Source organism: Lolium rigidum, chromosome 6 (genome assembly GCF_022539505.1).
Source record: "Lolium rigidum isolate FL_2022 chromosome 6, APGP_CSIRO_Lrig_0.1, whole genome shotgun sequence".
Lineage (NCBI taxonomy): Eukaryota > Viridiplantae > Streptophyta > Magnoliopsida > Poales > Poaceae > Lolium > Lolium rigidum.
Window position 1 is genome coordinate 77,034,163 of NC_061513.1, and position 13,462 is coordinate 77,047,624.

The 13,462-nt window shown below is 47.5% G+C and overlaps 1 protein-coding gene across 2 annotated transcripts; it reads right to left on the minus strand.

Annotated features, from left to right (window-relative positions):
• Nucleotides 1–1,229: 1,229 nt before the first annotated feature.
• LOC124660154 (transcription factor LG2-like) lies at nucleotides 1,230–8,305 on the minus strand. 2 transcript variants are annotated; one of them, XM_047197948.1, is made up of 13 exons: nucleotides 7,766–8,305; nucleotides 7,464–7,654; nucleotides 6,781–6,923; nucleotides 6,228–6,316; nucleotides 5,693–5,962; nucleotides 4,631–4,678; nucleotides 4,467–4,526; nucleotides 4,295–4,372; nucleotides 4,159–4,204; nucleotides 3,761–4,032; nucleotides 3,389–3,628; nucleotides 1,644–1,786; nucleotides 1,230–1,430 (listed from the first exon to the last, which is right to left on the minus strand). In XM_047197948.1, the coding sequence occupies exons 1-13, from the start codon at nucleotides 7,889–7,891 to the stop codon at nucleotides 1,337–1,339; spliced, it is 1,800 nt and encodes a 599-aa protein (XP_047053904.1). In that variant the 5' UTR covers nucleotides 7,892–8,305; the 3' UTR covers nucleotides 1,230–1,336. The 2 variants fall into 2 exon arrangements, with proteins under 2 accessions (XP_047053904.1, XP_047053905.1); XM_047197949.1 differs by having other exon boundaries at nucleotides 7,464–7,650; nucleotides 7,766–7,876.
• Between the last annotated feature and the right edge of the window lie 5,157 nt (nucleotides 8,306–13,462).

Consider the following 13,462-nt stretch of genomic DNA (forward strand, 5'->3'; position numbering starts at 1 on the left):
TACTGTTCATCGATCCTAACTGCCATTGATTGCTTGCCAGGCAAATGGTTTTGTGGTAACCTTTTTCTGAAAATAGGGGGCTCTCCGCTAGCTTGCTAGATTCACATTTATAACGGAGTGTAGTATCTTGCTCGTTTTCAGTACGTTGCATTCAATATCTCTGCTAGGTACCCCTCTTTCGGTTCATAAGTAAATGCTACCTATTCATAGCCTTCTTGAGCTGTACCAGCGCGTCTTGTATATAGATTGCATACATCATTTCAATCTACAAAATGTTCTTGTTTTGAAGTCTCCTGATTTGCCTATGTTAACTGAGGTTATTCTGAAGTGTACTTATGTTGATGCTTTTGTATGGTCACCTTGTATTCATCTTTTTTTACCATCTGTCTATCATTGTTAATGAGCAGCTTTCAAGTTAGGATTTCGAATTCTGAGCTGCATGATTGGAATGATCTGCATCTGATGAAAAATCTCACGCCTGGTAACAGTTTCTGCTAGATGCTATGACAGCTGATTTTGAGTTATTTAGTCCCTTGAGATCTGGTACCAATGGAGCACCCACAACCAGAGCTGATTCTTTTTCATTTATTTGTCAATTATTACCTTTGAACTTGCTTCTTTTGATTTGTTGTTTAGGTTAATATAAGATTCCTTACGGTGGTTAACATGTATTCGTTAATATTGCTCTTCATGTTATCCACTGATTATTTTACATTGTTGTTGACCTTTCGTGGCAGTTTTGTTAAAAAACTATATAAAATATTTCATTAGTTTGTGTTTTCCATGTAAAAATCATCTCCCGTTTCCATCTGTGGTATCTGTAATAATTGTGCTATCAGTGTTAATCAGTAACCTGCAGCTGTTGTCCTTAACTTACTGTTGATTAGCTGGTGTGATTTTTTTAATGATTTGAGTGGATCCAAAATTCATCTTCCAGCCATGTTTTCTTGTGTTATCTCTAAAGGTCTCTTGTCAAAATAAACTTGGAAAACTTAGTATTTAATCTACAGACTGTTAGTGTTTAGCAAGATTAATGGAAATTTTCTTGTCTGGTTCTGTAAGTGGAATTGTCTGCTCGGTTCCTTGAGCAGCCATGTATCCCCGGCTTTTGCTTTGCTCTGCTCTGCATCAAAATTGGCTGTGCTAACTCTTCAATCAGTTCAATAGCCATTGGAACAGGTGAGAGGCACTCAACATGCACCCCAACAATTGCCTGCTTTTCCCCCTAGTGATGCTGCTTTCTCAAATACTTTAATCAATGATAGAACATTACAATCCCTCTTTCTCTCCTCTCTAAGATCACCGACACCTAATTTTACACCTTCTGGGAAATGCCTCAGAATCCTGAGAACTGATTCTGTTGCAGCTGGTGGTGCATACCTTGCAGCTCAGGTCCTGTGGGGCTAAGACTCTCCGCCCCAATGAAATTCCTGTTGCAGTAGAAACAGAAGGTGCAAGTCATTGTCAGCCATGTTCATTTCATTTAAATATACTTTTATTTAAGACACATATCAAATCTCTCTAATGAATCACTACTAAGTGACTCACTGGAGGGGTTTCACATATGTTTTTTTTTTCTTCTGAAACTTGGAACAAAGTTAAGAAGTGCACAATTTTTGCAGCCGAGCGAGTCAGAATCTTACTCGCGAGGACGGGAAGCCCAGAGACTGCTGAGTGCTCGTAGCCGGCGGTAGTACTCCCCAATGGAGAGGAAACATCGAGCCGCCTGTCGGGTTGTTAGAATCCGGCGCATCTGATGCAACGTTACCTGCCTCAGATTGTCAGCCTGCACATTTGCAAGTAAGTCACCCAAGATAATGAGATGTGATATTATACAGTTTTGTATCTTTGCTTGGCTGGGAATTTGACACGGCTTATAATGCTGGAATTATATATACAAGATCACGCGAATACATATTCTAATGCTAGGTTCTTTTCACTGCTATATTCTACTTTGGATGCTGGTTCAAAGCTTCTTGCAAAGGATTATTCTAATGTGACGTTCTTTTCTGATAGCTTAGGGCCTTTCATGGTGTAACAGATGAAAAATGATTTTGACATGTCGACTATCTATCTTAGCACACTTGAAAAGAATGAAAACAAAAAAAGGGGGATATCTAGGTTTAGTATGAGCAAAAGTCATAACTTTTGAAAACTAAGAAGTATCTTCTGTGGTCATCTTCATTTTGATTTATTTTTAAGTGACTCGGATTTGTCTAGATTCGCATGTATCTACTCACTAAAACACGTCTAAATAGATGCGAATCTACACAAATATGGTCACTTGTTTCCGGACGGAGAGAGTAGATTTTTTTCTCATGCAAGTATATCTAAATACATTCACGATCTTTTCATAGGAAACTTTTATGCAGAATGATTGCTCCAATCATGATCCTAGAATTATTAATTAGCCGTATACCTTTCATATATCTACATCCACAAACTACAATCAACATATCTTCAACGGAATCAGGGTTCAGAAAGGCAGGAAAAACAAAATGGAGGTCTCAATCTTCTTTTATCCGTTGAGGCCTTGAGAAAGAAGATAACCCATAAAAAGTCAAGACCATTGTATTTTCTACACTTTGTGATGGAACATCACAGAGTATCCTGTCCATGGAGCTGAAGTTTAGGTGGCTGTGTCCTTTTCCTCACCACTATAGGTGTTTTTTCCTATAAGAGCACTATTCATGGACTGGAACCGTAGCAACTTTTGCAAGGCATGGAACATCATAAACGAGACATCAAATGATTTTCCTTGCTATGCTTGTGGGCCTCAGTTGTGGTACCAGCAAACAGAAAAGCGAATAGAAACAAGAGAAGATATGTGGCCGGCACAACAAGGGGGTAGAGGCACAAAGAACATAGTTTATGCACAGTAGCAACCGTATGTATTCGTCTATTGACTTTATGTAGAAAGTGACATGTGTCTACATGTATATAGTAGTGCTAGATATGCCGGTGCACGTACAAATGTGTGATCAGGAATAAACCTTTGGCCCCCACCGACTCCTCTAGAAAAAAATTGAATAAGTGGCTGTACCGGAAGCATTAGCTCGTTTTCAGTTTTATAATAACAAGCTGATTATGCATGCTGAAAAGTGTTAATGATGCTTATCCACAAGTTTAATCTGCTGGTTTCTGTCAAGAAAGTTGGCCTGTCATGGAGAAAGTAGGTCAGGGCTCCGTAGGGCCAGCAGCTAGCGTTTCTACAAAGGAGGACCACTGCACTCTACTGTAGTTACAGTTTTAGTTCATTTTTTTTGTTCATGTATTATTCGATTAAAATGGAAGAGATTACTTGTATGGGTTATGAACTAACAACAGCAAGTTTCAGGCAGTTGATGATCGATGATGCAGTGCAAGAAGAGGAGTGATGCATGCTGACCTGCTGGTAGAAGCTTTCGAGGCTTGCGAGCTTCTCCAGCGCGATGGCCATGAGCCCCATGTAGTTGGGGGCGGCGGTGCCGTCGTTGAGCGTGCCGGCGGCCACCGTGTCGGCCAGCGACTGGTGCAGCTGCTGCAACCCCTGCCCGAGCGCCTCCTCGGTCTGCTCCGACGACTGCTGCAGGCTGTAGATCGACACCATCTGCTGCTCCGTCAGCGGATCCAGCTGCTGGCTCAGTATCTGCCCATGATAGCAATGCAGCTGCTAGCCTCAGTACGGGACGCTGCCTCAAGAGCCGTACGTTCGTTCGTTCGTGCGTGCACGGATCATTCTTCAATGTCGTTTATGCATGGGAAGAAGGGATATACTGACCTTGAGGAGCTCGGACGGTCGGAAGCCGCCCATCCAGAAGAAGCAGCGCTCGGCGGGGGTGGTCCAGGCGCCGGTGAGGAGGTGGAAGACGTCGGAGCGCGCAAGCTCTGCCTTGAGCTGGAACAGCTCGTCGTAGTGGTGCATGCACTCATCCACGATGAGCCCGAGGTTGCTGTCTTGCAGGTGCGCCTGCAGCCCGCTGCGGAGCTCCGTCAGCCGCTTGCCGTCGTCGTCCAGCCACCGAGCGTACTCCATGTCGAACATGGCCGCTCCTGCATGGAGCATTGTTTAGGGCGGAGCAAGAACTTACTAAGGTTAAAAGGTAAAAGTAAAAAAAAAAGATGTTTCAGGATTTGCAGTAAGAGTAAGAAAAAGTTAAACGGGCGGGCGCTGATTACCAGGGCTCATGTCACCGGCTGCACTGCAGCCCCCGAGAAACATCCCCTGGACCAAGCAATTTTGGCAGAAAAAAATGATAAGAAATAATTTATCAAAGGCAGTGAAAATGGACAAGAGAAATGGAGTTGGAACAACCTGAGACCGGGCTCTCTGGAGCTCTTGCTCCATCTGCTGGAGCCTGACCCTGCTGGTTTCTAGGTTCTGCACATAAGCCTGTGAAAAAAAGGACAATCAAAGGCAGTCTTACCAAGAAGTGATTAATTTGAAGTGTCGGTGATTGAGATGGATGGATGTTTTGAGCGGGCACCTTTTTCCTCAGCCTGCTCTTCTTAGCAGCCTCCCTGTTCTGCGCTAATCGCCTTTCCGTCTGCGAGTTTTAGTTTAACCACCATGTAAGATGAGATGATACAGTTCCAGGAGGCAGCAAGCAAGCAAGCAATGAGTGGGTTGGATAAACAGTAGCCATCCCACCTTGGAATCTACCAACTTGCCATCTTTTCTTGTGGATCCATGTTTCCGCTGTACAAAAAAAAAGGCAGGGGATTAGAGCAACATGGCAGTGTATAGTAGCATCGTTCCTTCCTCTCCTATACCAGAACAGTGCCACATCTCAACATCAAAGACAGCGGCAGGCTGGAGCTACAGGGAACAAGATGGTGCATTGGAGCCAAAGTTCCTATCCATTGTTTTGATCCAGCAAAACACCTCAGCAGCAGCCAGTACAGAAACCATCATGTATCTATCTCCCTCCATAACTTTCTTGGCTGTAGCTGTCCCTGGTGACACCGACGGCTCGGAGACAGCGAGCTATGCTGCTGGCCGTCCCAGCTCCATAACCATCGCTGCCGCTTTGCAAAGGCGCAAGGGAGGTGAGATAGATAAGACGGGGGTTATCATGGTATGATGATCCCGCTTTTATATCTGTCTATCCACCGACCCTGGGTGCGACAAAAGGCGATTTAAGGTGACAAGTTCCATCCATGATTTGCATGATGTGTTTGTGTGTGTGTGTCCTCTAAACCAGATACAGCATTGACCAGATGTCATTAGTCAAATCAATCATCTAGAGATGCAAGTGCTGCCTATGTATTTCCTCCCAAACAAGCATGCAAAAGGGCACATGCCTTGTGTTCACTAACTAGTACCGCTAGTACCTTAAGACGCTATCATAGAGACATAATCTAGCCAGGTAGCTAGTAGGCTTGTTGCGCTAGTCCGTGTGATGAGTACACAAACATGACAAACGTACTGCTGCTCGGCCGTGCAAACCCAGTCCGGGGACGGTGACACGACAGAGCAATGCTGCCACCACAAGGAACCAATTCCTTTAAACAGTTTGATCACCATCTATTCTATCAAGAAGCCAAGGCGATTTGACAAGATTATTCTGCTGGGGGAGTAACAAGGACGGAGTGAATGAGTGGCGAGTGAGGCGATGTGTCCTGTGCTAACTCTTTGGGATGGGGCGGGTCTAGCTAGTACAGTACGTTTGCGATATGATAGGAAAAGGTCAAGAGAGCGGGGGAGCGGTACCTTGTCATGGTCTCCTCCTCCGTGCAGCTGCATCTGCTGCTGAAAGCTTGCCGTGGCAGCAGCGACGGCAGGTGGTGGAGGAGGGCCGGCGGCAGCGAGGGCGCCAGGCTTGTAGCTGTAATCGTCAGTGGTTACCATCATGACCTCGTGCCGCTGCTCGTCGGAGGAGGGCGGCGAGGGCCTGACGCTGCTGGCTGGGGACACCATCTGCGCCATTGTGTTCCGAGCTGAGCTCGAGTCAGTGGTGCTCCCGACTGACTGCGAATTCCCCTGTTCAGCCATTAACGCAGACTACAGTGATCAGTGGTCGCCACACATACACACACACTCGAAAATAACTCGAATCAATGTGCGCGCTCTGAGACGAGGGAGGGAACACGTTTTCGCCCCACTCTTGCAGGTTTCTTTACTCGTGGTGGCGGGTACGGAGCCAAGAGAGGAGGAACAAGTCCATCTTTTTCCTCGGGTTCAGCGACGAGCAGAGGAGGGAAGTAAATGGCCGGGTGGTGAATGATCATGGGAAGCGGGTCCTTACACTGTGCAGCTGCTGTGGTTGGTGTCGCATTGGCCACGAAGGGAAGATCTCCAGAGTGGGGGGCCTTCCCGCGAGGTATCCTGCCGCTGCTGCATGCATACAAAGAGAACTCAATTAACGCGGGCTCCTCATCGATTTCATGTCCTCCCCGTATCCTGTTCATCCTTCTTCTCTCTCTTCCTCCGGGAAGAAGCTGTAGATGAACATGGCGGAGAGAGAGAGAGAGAGACAAGCTCGAGAAGGAGCTGTAGAGGAACATGGAAAAGGGAAGCTCGAGAAGAAGCTGCTGCCGCACTGTTGATATTGTAGGCGAGGAGGGAGGAGGAGAACGACACCCTTGATGTCTTTGTCTCACCATTTATGCCGCACACAAGCTAGCCGCATGTGGCGGAGGCAGTGCAGTGGGCACTCGCACTGCCTATACTGTGTGGGAATGCAAAAGGCGAGGCATGTCTCCCGCATCGCCATGCCATGTGTGGCAGCGAGCAAAACAGGAAACGATCTATTTCTGTGTGTGGGTAAGGTTAAATCGGAGGAGGAAGAAGAAGCTTACACTTTGTCTGCACGTCGCTCGTGATCATGCCGCCGGGGTGACGGTGATCGACGCCGATGCCGCCGGCGGTGGCGCCGCCATTGATGAGAGCCTCCTCCAGCTCCCCGAAGTAGGCGGCGGCCGCGGCTGTGGGTTGGAAGTCCCTGCCCAACAAGGAGCGCACAGAGCTCGTCATCACCAGTGCTAGCTTACTATGCTAGCTGTAGCTATAGGAAATCAATCGAACAGGATAAAAAGGCTTTTCGAGAATGGAAAGGCGTAGGCTGCTAAAGCAAGAGACGGTTAATAAGATCGAGCTGGGCAGATAAGGATGAGAAAAAGATGGAGCCTCGGTGCCCAAATCACTTGTAGGATTCATTCAGGTCTTAGGCATTAAGAAATTGGTGCGTGCGTTTGGAGGTGTAATCCAATGGGAGGAGCATAAGCATATATGTGTGTGTGTGCGTGGAATAAGTTTGTTAAAAAGGAGGCAGGCGAGAAGAGAGGCAAAAAAAAACTAAACAAGTAGATAGCCCACTCAAGGATTTGAAAACTAGTTGCAGGAAAAAGTCGGTCTGATCTTGCTAGCTTAGCTTAGCTCCTGTTGCATGAAGAAAGAGCTTGAGCTAGAGAGGATAGGTAGCTCGAAAAGAGAAACGAATTTTTTGCAAGGAAAATGAGCAGAAGAGATCGAGCAGTAGTACAAGAAGCTACTGGTAGGCGGCGCGGCGGAGGCGTGATGGTGATGATGATGGGCTTGGTGGAGTCCTCCATGGTACGCGAGCGTTGCTTGGTTCAGATGCTGTATGTCGTGGTCATGGACGCTGGCCATCATCCTCCAGGAACTCTCCTCCTCACCTTGCACCATGATCACCAGCTCTGCTGCTTCTGCTGGCAACGAGAGACCAGAGGGGAGTGAGTGGTACATGCAAGGTTGCAAGGGAGAGGAAGGAGAGGAAAGAGCTAGGACCAGAGAGAGAAATAGGGAGAGAACATGTGTACATACCATCCTGGAGCAAGCATGCGAGGGGCGGCAGAGGGGGGGATGAATGATGGGATTGGCGCTCCCCTGCTGCTGCGGCGCTTCTCGGTTCCCGCACACTGGCAAATTGAATCCGCCTTGGAGTTTCATCCACTGTACTGCAAAGAAGATCTTGTCCTCTTCACCACGTCCTACGACCCTGTCTATCTTTTTTCCCTTCACAGGCTAGAGAGAGATGTGATCAAGGAGGAGGCCGGGGTATAGAGGAGGAGGAGAGAGATGGATGTGGTGGTAGGCCTTTGCTGTCAGGGTTTCTGTCTCCTGCTCCACTCCTCGTAACCACCTTTCAACTCCCATTGGTCGAGCTCTGCCTCTCGCCTCTGAGACGGCAAGTACTCTCTCAACCTAAAGAAGCATTGAATAGGGAGAGAAAAAACGTTTCCAAAAAGAATACTAGTAATGGAGAAAGGCGCACAAGCTTTTTTATTTAAAAATGGGGAGGCTTGAGAAGTTGTTCTACACCTCCATCGACCTCCCTTCTTCCTATCTCTTCTATTGTTGAAAGCACAAGGGGAGAGAGAGACAGAGGAGTTGATTTGTCAACTAGTATATTCTCGCTCACTCCATAATACTCCTCCACATATCACACACACAAATCCTAGTTTACTCGTATCTCCATTCCTAACAAGAGCACCACCAGACCAGATATCAGATATGATGCACCATCGATCCATTTTTTGTGAAAACCCCCACTTGCGCCGAGAAATAATGGAATTCCTGGGAGGTGCATGGAAACGGGTTGGTTTGGGAATGTCTCTGTGTTCCGATTCTTTCAATTCGGACGTCGACATCAGTGCCTTGTCATGCACCAAATACTAGAAAGATTCTACCCTCTATGAGGAAAAAAGTGTTTGTTCTTCAGAGGAGCTCCTCTGTCTTGGTCTTGGCCTCCTTGCCTGAGATGTTATGGATATGGCTCGAGCTTTAGCTAGATTGGGAGCACACTTGTCGCGAGCTGATTTGTGACCAAGTTGCGAGTTAGATGCTGGTTAGTGCTTAATCCTTTGCCTAAGTAGGGCCTTCAAGCATAAACTACTAGTAGACCTGAAGAGCCATTGTGCGTGGCGCATCGACGTGGGGGAGAAGATGCATTCATACTCGCTGGCCACAGATTGCTGAAACCTTTTCAGTACTCTCAATCAGTCTATCTCTGAACAATTGTGTGCGTGCGTGCAGTCCTGTTCTGCTGGAGTTTGGTCAAAGGTGAAGCTAGAAAGAGTTTGTTCATGTGCCGGAGCCTGCCCCTGCCCAGTCTACTGCAGCGAATTACGGAACAGTACAGTGTAGGGAAAAGAATATGTATTCCAGTACAAGCAAAGGTCAGCAGCTCAATACTTTAGAGAGATTCGGTAGATTTGATGGGATCTCTTGAGAAGAATGGGCATGTAGTAAGTGTCAAATCTTCACGGTGTTTTTTTTTTTGAAGATGGCAGAATATAGGAAAATCAGTAAGTGAAGTGCACGCCAAGAGAGGAAACGGTCTGTGTTGGCGAACGATTCTTCTACCGTTCTGCTGTGGTAAATTACCGAGGTGAAAACGAGACTTTATGGAAAGCTTAGCTAGATTCTTTTATAAAACATAGTATCACAACTTTATCCTCACTACTATGGTGTCAATCTACCATCACTTCAAAAATGGTGTCATCCTATTACCGCCAGGCGCCAGTTCACCATCACATGAGTAGTTAGTATATGCCACCTCATCATAGTACATGTCATCAGAAGTTTGTAAGCCTCACCAAAATATGTTGGATTATTAGGCAATTTCCGTGTGAGTTTAATTACCGAAAGCAACATTACAGATGCACAAGCATACTTAATCAAACACATCAGACTAAGCACATGCATCAGATCTGAATATGGAACAAGTAGCAGTGCAAGGTAAGAGAGGAAAAGCACATACATCGCGACCGGGAAGGTCGCACCAGTAGCAGCACCACCACCACCATGGGAGTTGTTGATGTCGCCCATGATGTAGTCGGATCTGTCGATGAAGCAGCCGAACTGTCGAAGAAGAAGACGAACAGCAGTGAGCAGTCGCGCCGAGACGCTCCCCAAAAACCTTATCGCCCGTCTCCCGGTGCAGGATCTCAACGGACGGGGTTTCGGAGGCCTGCTCTCCCGGATGGATGTGCACGCAGTCGCCGGGATGGGGAAGACTAGAGAGTAGCACAGCAAAAGGAACTTCGCGAGAGAGATCTAAGAGCACTGTTTTCCAGATCTGATCGGTCTCCTTGTATAGCCTGGGAGGAGAGCCGCCCCGACCGCGTTGACACGCGTAGGAAGCCAGGGACACGCGGCGAGCATGCACATGCAGGTCGACACGTACCCAACACAGTTGGTGCACCAAGCAAAAAATTTAGGCTTCCTTGAGTGTGTCTCAAACTCGAACTCGAGTCACGAAACACGACGTGCGTGCGTGACGTGCCGTGCCGAGACGGGGCGGGCGGAGGAGGAGGAGTGCGCGAGGGCTCTTTCTGTTCTCACTCACTTGGAATGACTAGAACATCAGCCCTTATATACCACTCCAACTCTCTCCCAACTAGCAATGTGGGACTAAACTTTGTCCCCCAAGGCTGTCCCAAGCTGCCAACGTGATGGGCCTTGAGATTTCAGGAATTGTAGACTACATGGGCTGCCTTATTGGGCTGCAGCCCATCTACATTTAACAATCCCCCACCAGATCTCATATGCTCATCAGATGACACATTAGTTCCATTCACTGCACTTCGGTGGAGACTGTTAAGTTGAACTTCCACTTAGGCAAGGTGCTACGCTTGACTACAACTGAACAATGGACTATGCCTTGAATTGTCAGTCTTTGTGCAGCAAGTTTCGCTCAATGCCGGCACGGTACTAGGCTACCATAGCCTTCCCTCGGGTGGAGCTTATAATTCATACTCCTCGGCCTTTCATGAGCTTACTAGAGATTCACCCAAATCTCCCACACTATGACCAGTAGTGTCACTCATATAGGTGTGTTCTTCAAAAGATCGCCCGTAGGACGGCGTCTTTGCTCATCAAGAGCCGCTCGTAACACATTAAGACATTGTCAACTCTGCCTTACAGTAGCTATGAGAGAATTGCATCTGCAGCGGAGTGGGAGTATTAAATTTTCTCTCAACTCGCTTGCTCCGGTTTGTTTTCCCGGGTCCTAGTTCACGGAATTTCCGATCACATAGGTTGGGTTACCCCTCGGCAACTCAAGTGGGTCTCAAACCCATCTCCCTCGATGCAAGGTCTATCATATTTCTTGATAGTCCTTTTGTGAAAGGATCTCGCCGCGATTTTTAGCACTTTGGACATAATCCAATGCTATCACTCCGGAGTTCTTCGGCTTTCGACGGACTTCGATCTCCTCTTGATATGTTTGGAACTTTTCATATTATCCTTAGAACTTTTCACTTTAATAATCACAGTTTGATTATCACAGTTCATGAGGATGGCCGGTATTGGTTTTTCAACCATAGGCAAGTCCATCAAGAGCTCACGAAGTCATTCCGCTTCGACAGTAGCTTTATCTCTAATGCTGTGAGTTCTGCTTCCATAGTTGACCTCGTTAAGATGGTCTGCTTGCAAGACTTCTAGGAAACAGCGCCACCACCAAGAGTGAAAACATATCCACTTGTGGCTTTCATTTTAGCATCAGAAATCCAATTGGAATCACTATACCCTTCAAGTCCTCTTGGATACCCGTGTTATCACCAGAATTTAATCGGATCAGATGTGGGCCGTGATTAAGATGGGCTTGGAGAATATACATGGAAAATATGCATGAATCGGCCTTGTATAAGAGTTTGGGCTAAATTGCTCGTGTATCTGTAAATATAGTAGGATACGTGTCGGTTAGGACTAAAAGGTAGAATTTGGCTCGTGCACGGTTGGGATTATTCCCACGTTAGAAAGTCTACGGACTATAAATATGTATCTAGGGTTATTGATAAAGAGGACGACCACGTTCACAACAAATAAATCTAGGCGCATCGCCACCCCTTGTTTCGAGGGTTTCTTCCGGGTAAGCACCATGCTGCCTAGATCGCATCTCGCGATCTAGGCAGTATCAAGTTTATTCGTTGTTCATCCGTTGCTCGTGCTGAAGCCTTGTTGATGGCGAGCAACGTAGTTATCATAGATATGTTAGGGTTAGCATCAGTACTTTCTTGATGTATTTGTCTAGCCATGCTACCCCTAGATATCTAGCCACCCTTGCACCGATCCGAGGTGCAAGGGTGGCACCTTGCTTAGTCATTGTTCAGTAGATCCGATCCGTTACGATCGCTCCTTGTTCTTCAAGGATTAGTTTAATATCTACATAGTTAGGCCTTGCAAACGGGTTGAAGGATCCAAGTAGTACGTAGGGTGTAGTTTGCTATCCCTAGACAAGATGTTCCGGGAATCAACTCCATGTTGGTTTTTAGGCCTTATCTAGGGCTGGTTTATCATCATCTTGCGTGGCTGCCGTGCTCAATTACGTGTAGGACGTTCCGATTATGTGGTGAAAACCCTAGATCGTCGTAGATCGTTTTAACTTAATATTGATCAAGCAGGATCACCATGTTGTCGTAGACCTCATACGAATCATGGGTGGATCGGCTCCTTGAGCCGATTCACGAGACAACCCGAGAGCCGATCGAGGCTCGTATTTAATGTTTACGTGTATGCCATGCAGGAAACTAAGCGAAGCAAATCATCACCTTCCTGACCAGGTATAGGTCAGGTGGCACGCCCTTGCACCAGCATCGGACGTGCGTGCCGGAGCTTTGCGGGCCATCGCACGAGGGACCAGGGCCTACCGCAGTTCTGGGAGCCTCCCGGCTCTACGTGTTGCCCGTCGCTACTCGCCGGTGGGTTTTGGTGGCCAACACATTCTGGCACGCCCGGTGGGACAGTCTTCGACATCAACTGCATCATCATCCGCATCAGAGATGGCGGAAGATCCAGTCACGTACGAGGATCTGACGGAGGAGCTCAAGAAAAAGTATGACGATGTCAAAGCTCTCTTCGAAGCCGACCTCATCGGCTCTTTCCGCAGGACCCGCTCACACGGCATCGGTGGAAAGGGTTCTCACCGAAGGCGCGCTCGATGGAGTGGACTCTGTCTACTCCTTCGAAGAACGCACCGTGTCTCTCGCGTCAGAGGTGAATCACATGGTAGCTCATTCGCTACACCGCCATTCCCGAGAGCCTCGGTGAACGCCTTGGAGCGTGTCGCGCTGCGCGTGGTCCAGAAATCATGAAGCATCGCATTCTCCATCGGGACCTGCTCTAGGGACTCACCAAGGAGAGATACCACCTGCACTCCGACCACCACTGCCATTCGCGCTGGCAGCACCAGAAGTGCCGAGTTCACCGGCATTCGTCGTTTACAAGATCGGTGGCGATCCTAGTGATTACCAGTTCTTGTATGAAGCGCCCAAGGAGGTCCCACACGGATACATGTGCGCATATGTGCCAGACTGCAGTAGCTGGGCACGTACAAACCAGACTGCAACAGCAGGGACTTCTGGAACAGTAGGAGGGGCTTCTGGATCTGACCTTGAGAAGCAGGCGTGGCTAGCTAAGTATGCCACTCCAACGAATCTTCAAAGCTCGACTCCTGTAGCTAGCTCAGATCTTGAGAAGCAGGTGTGGCTAGCTAAGTATGCCACTCCAACAAATCTT

Coding starts and splice junctions, on each gene's coding strand:
- LOC124660154 (XM_047197948.1), bottom strand. CDS start 7,891: ATGAAACTCCAAGGCGGATTCAATTTGCCAGTGTGCGGGAACCGAGAA. Junction 6,924..7,463: donor CCGCCTACCAGTAGCTTCTT/GTACTACTGCTC, acceptor CTTGTTGGGCAG/GGACTTCCAACCCACAGCCG. Junction 5,963..6,227: donor AACCACAGCAGCTGCACAGT/GTAAGGACCCGC, acceptor ATGGCTGAACAG/GGGAATTCGCAGTCAGTCGG.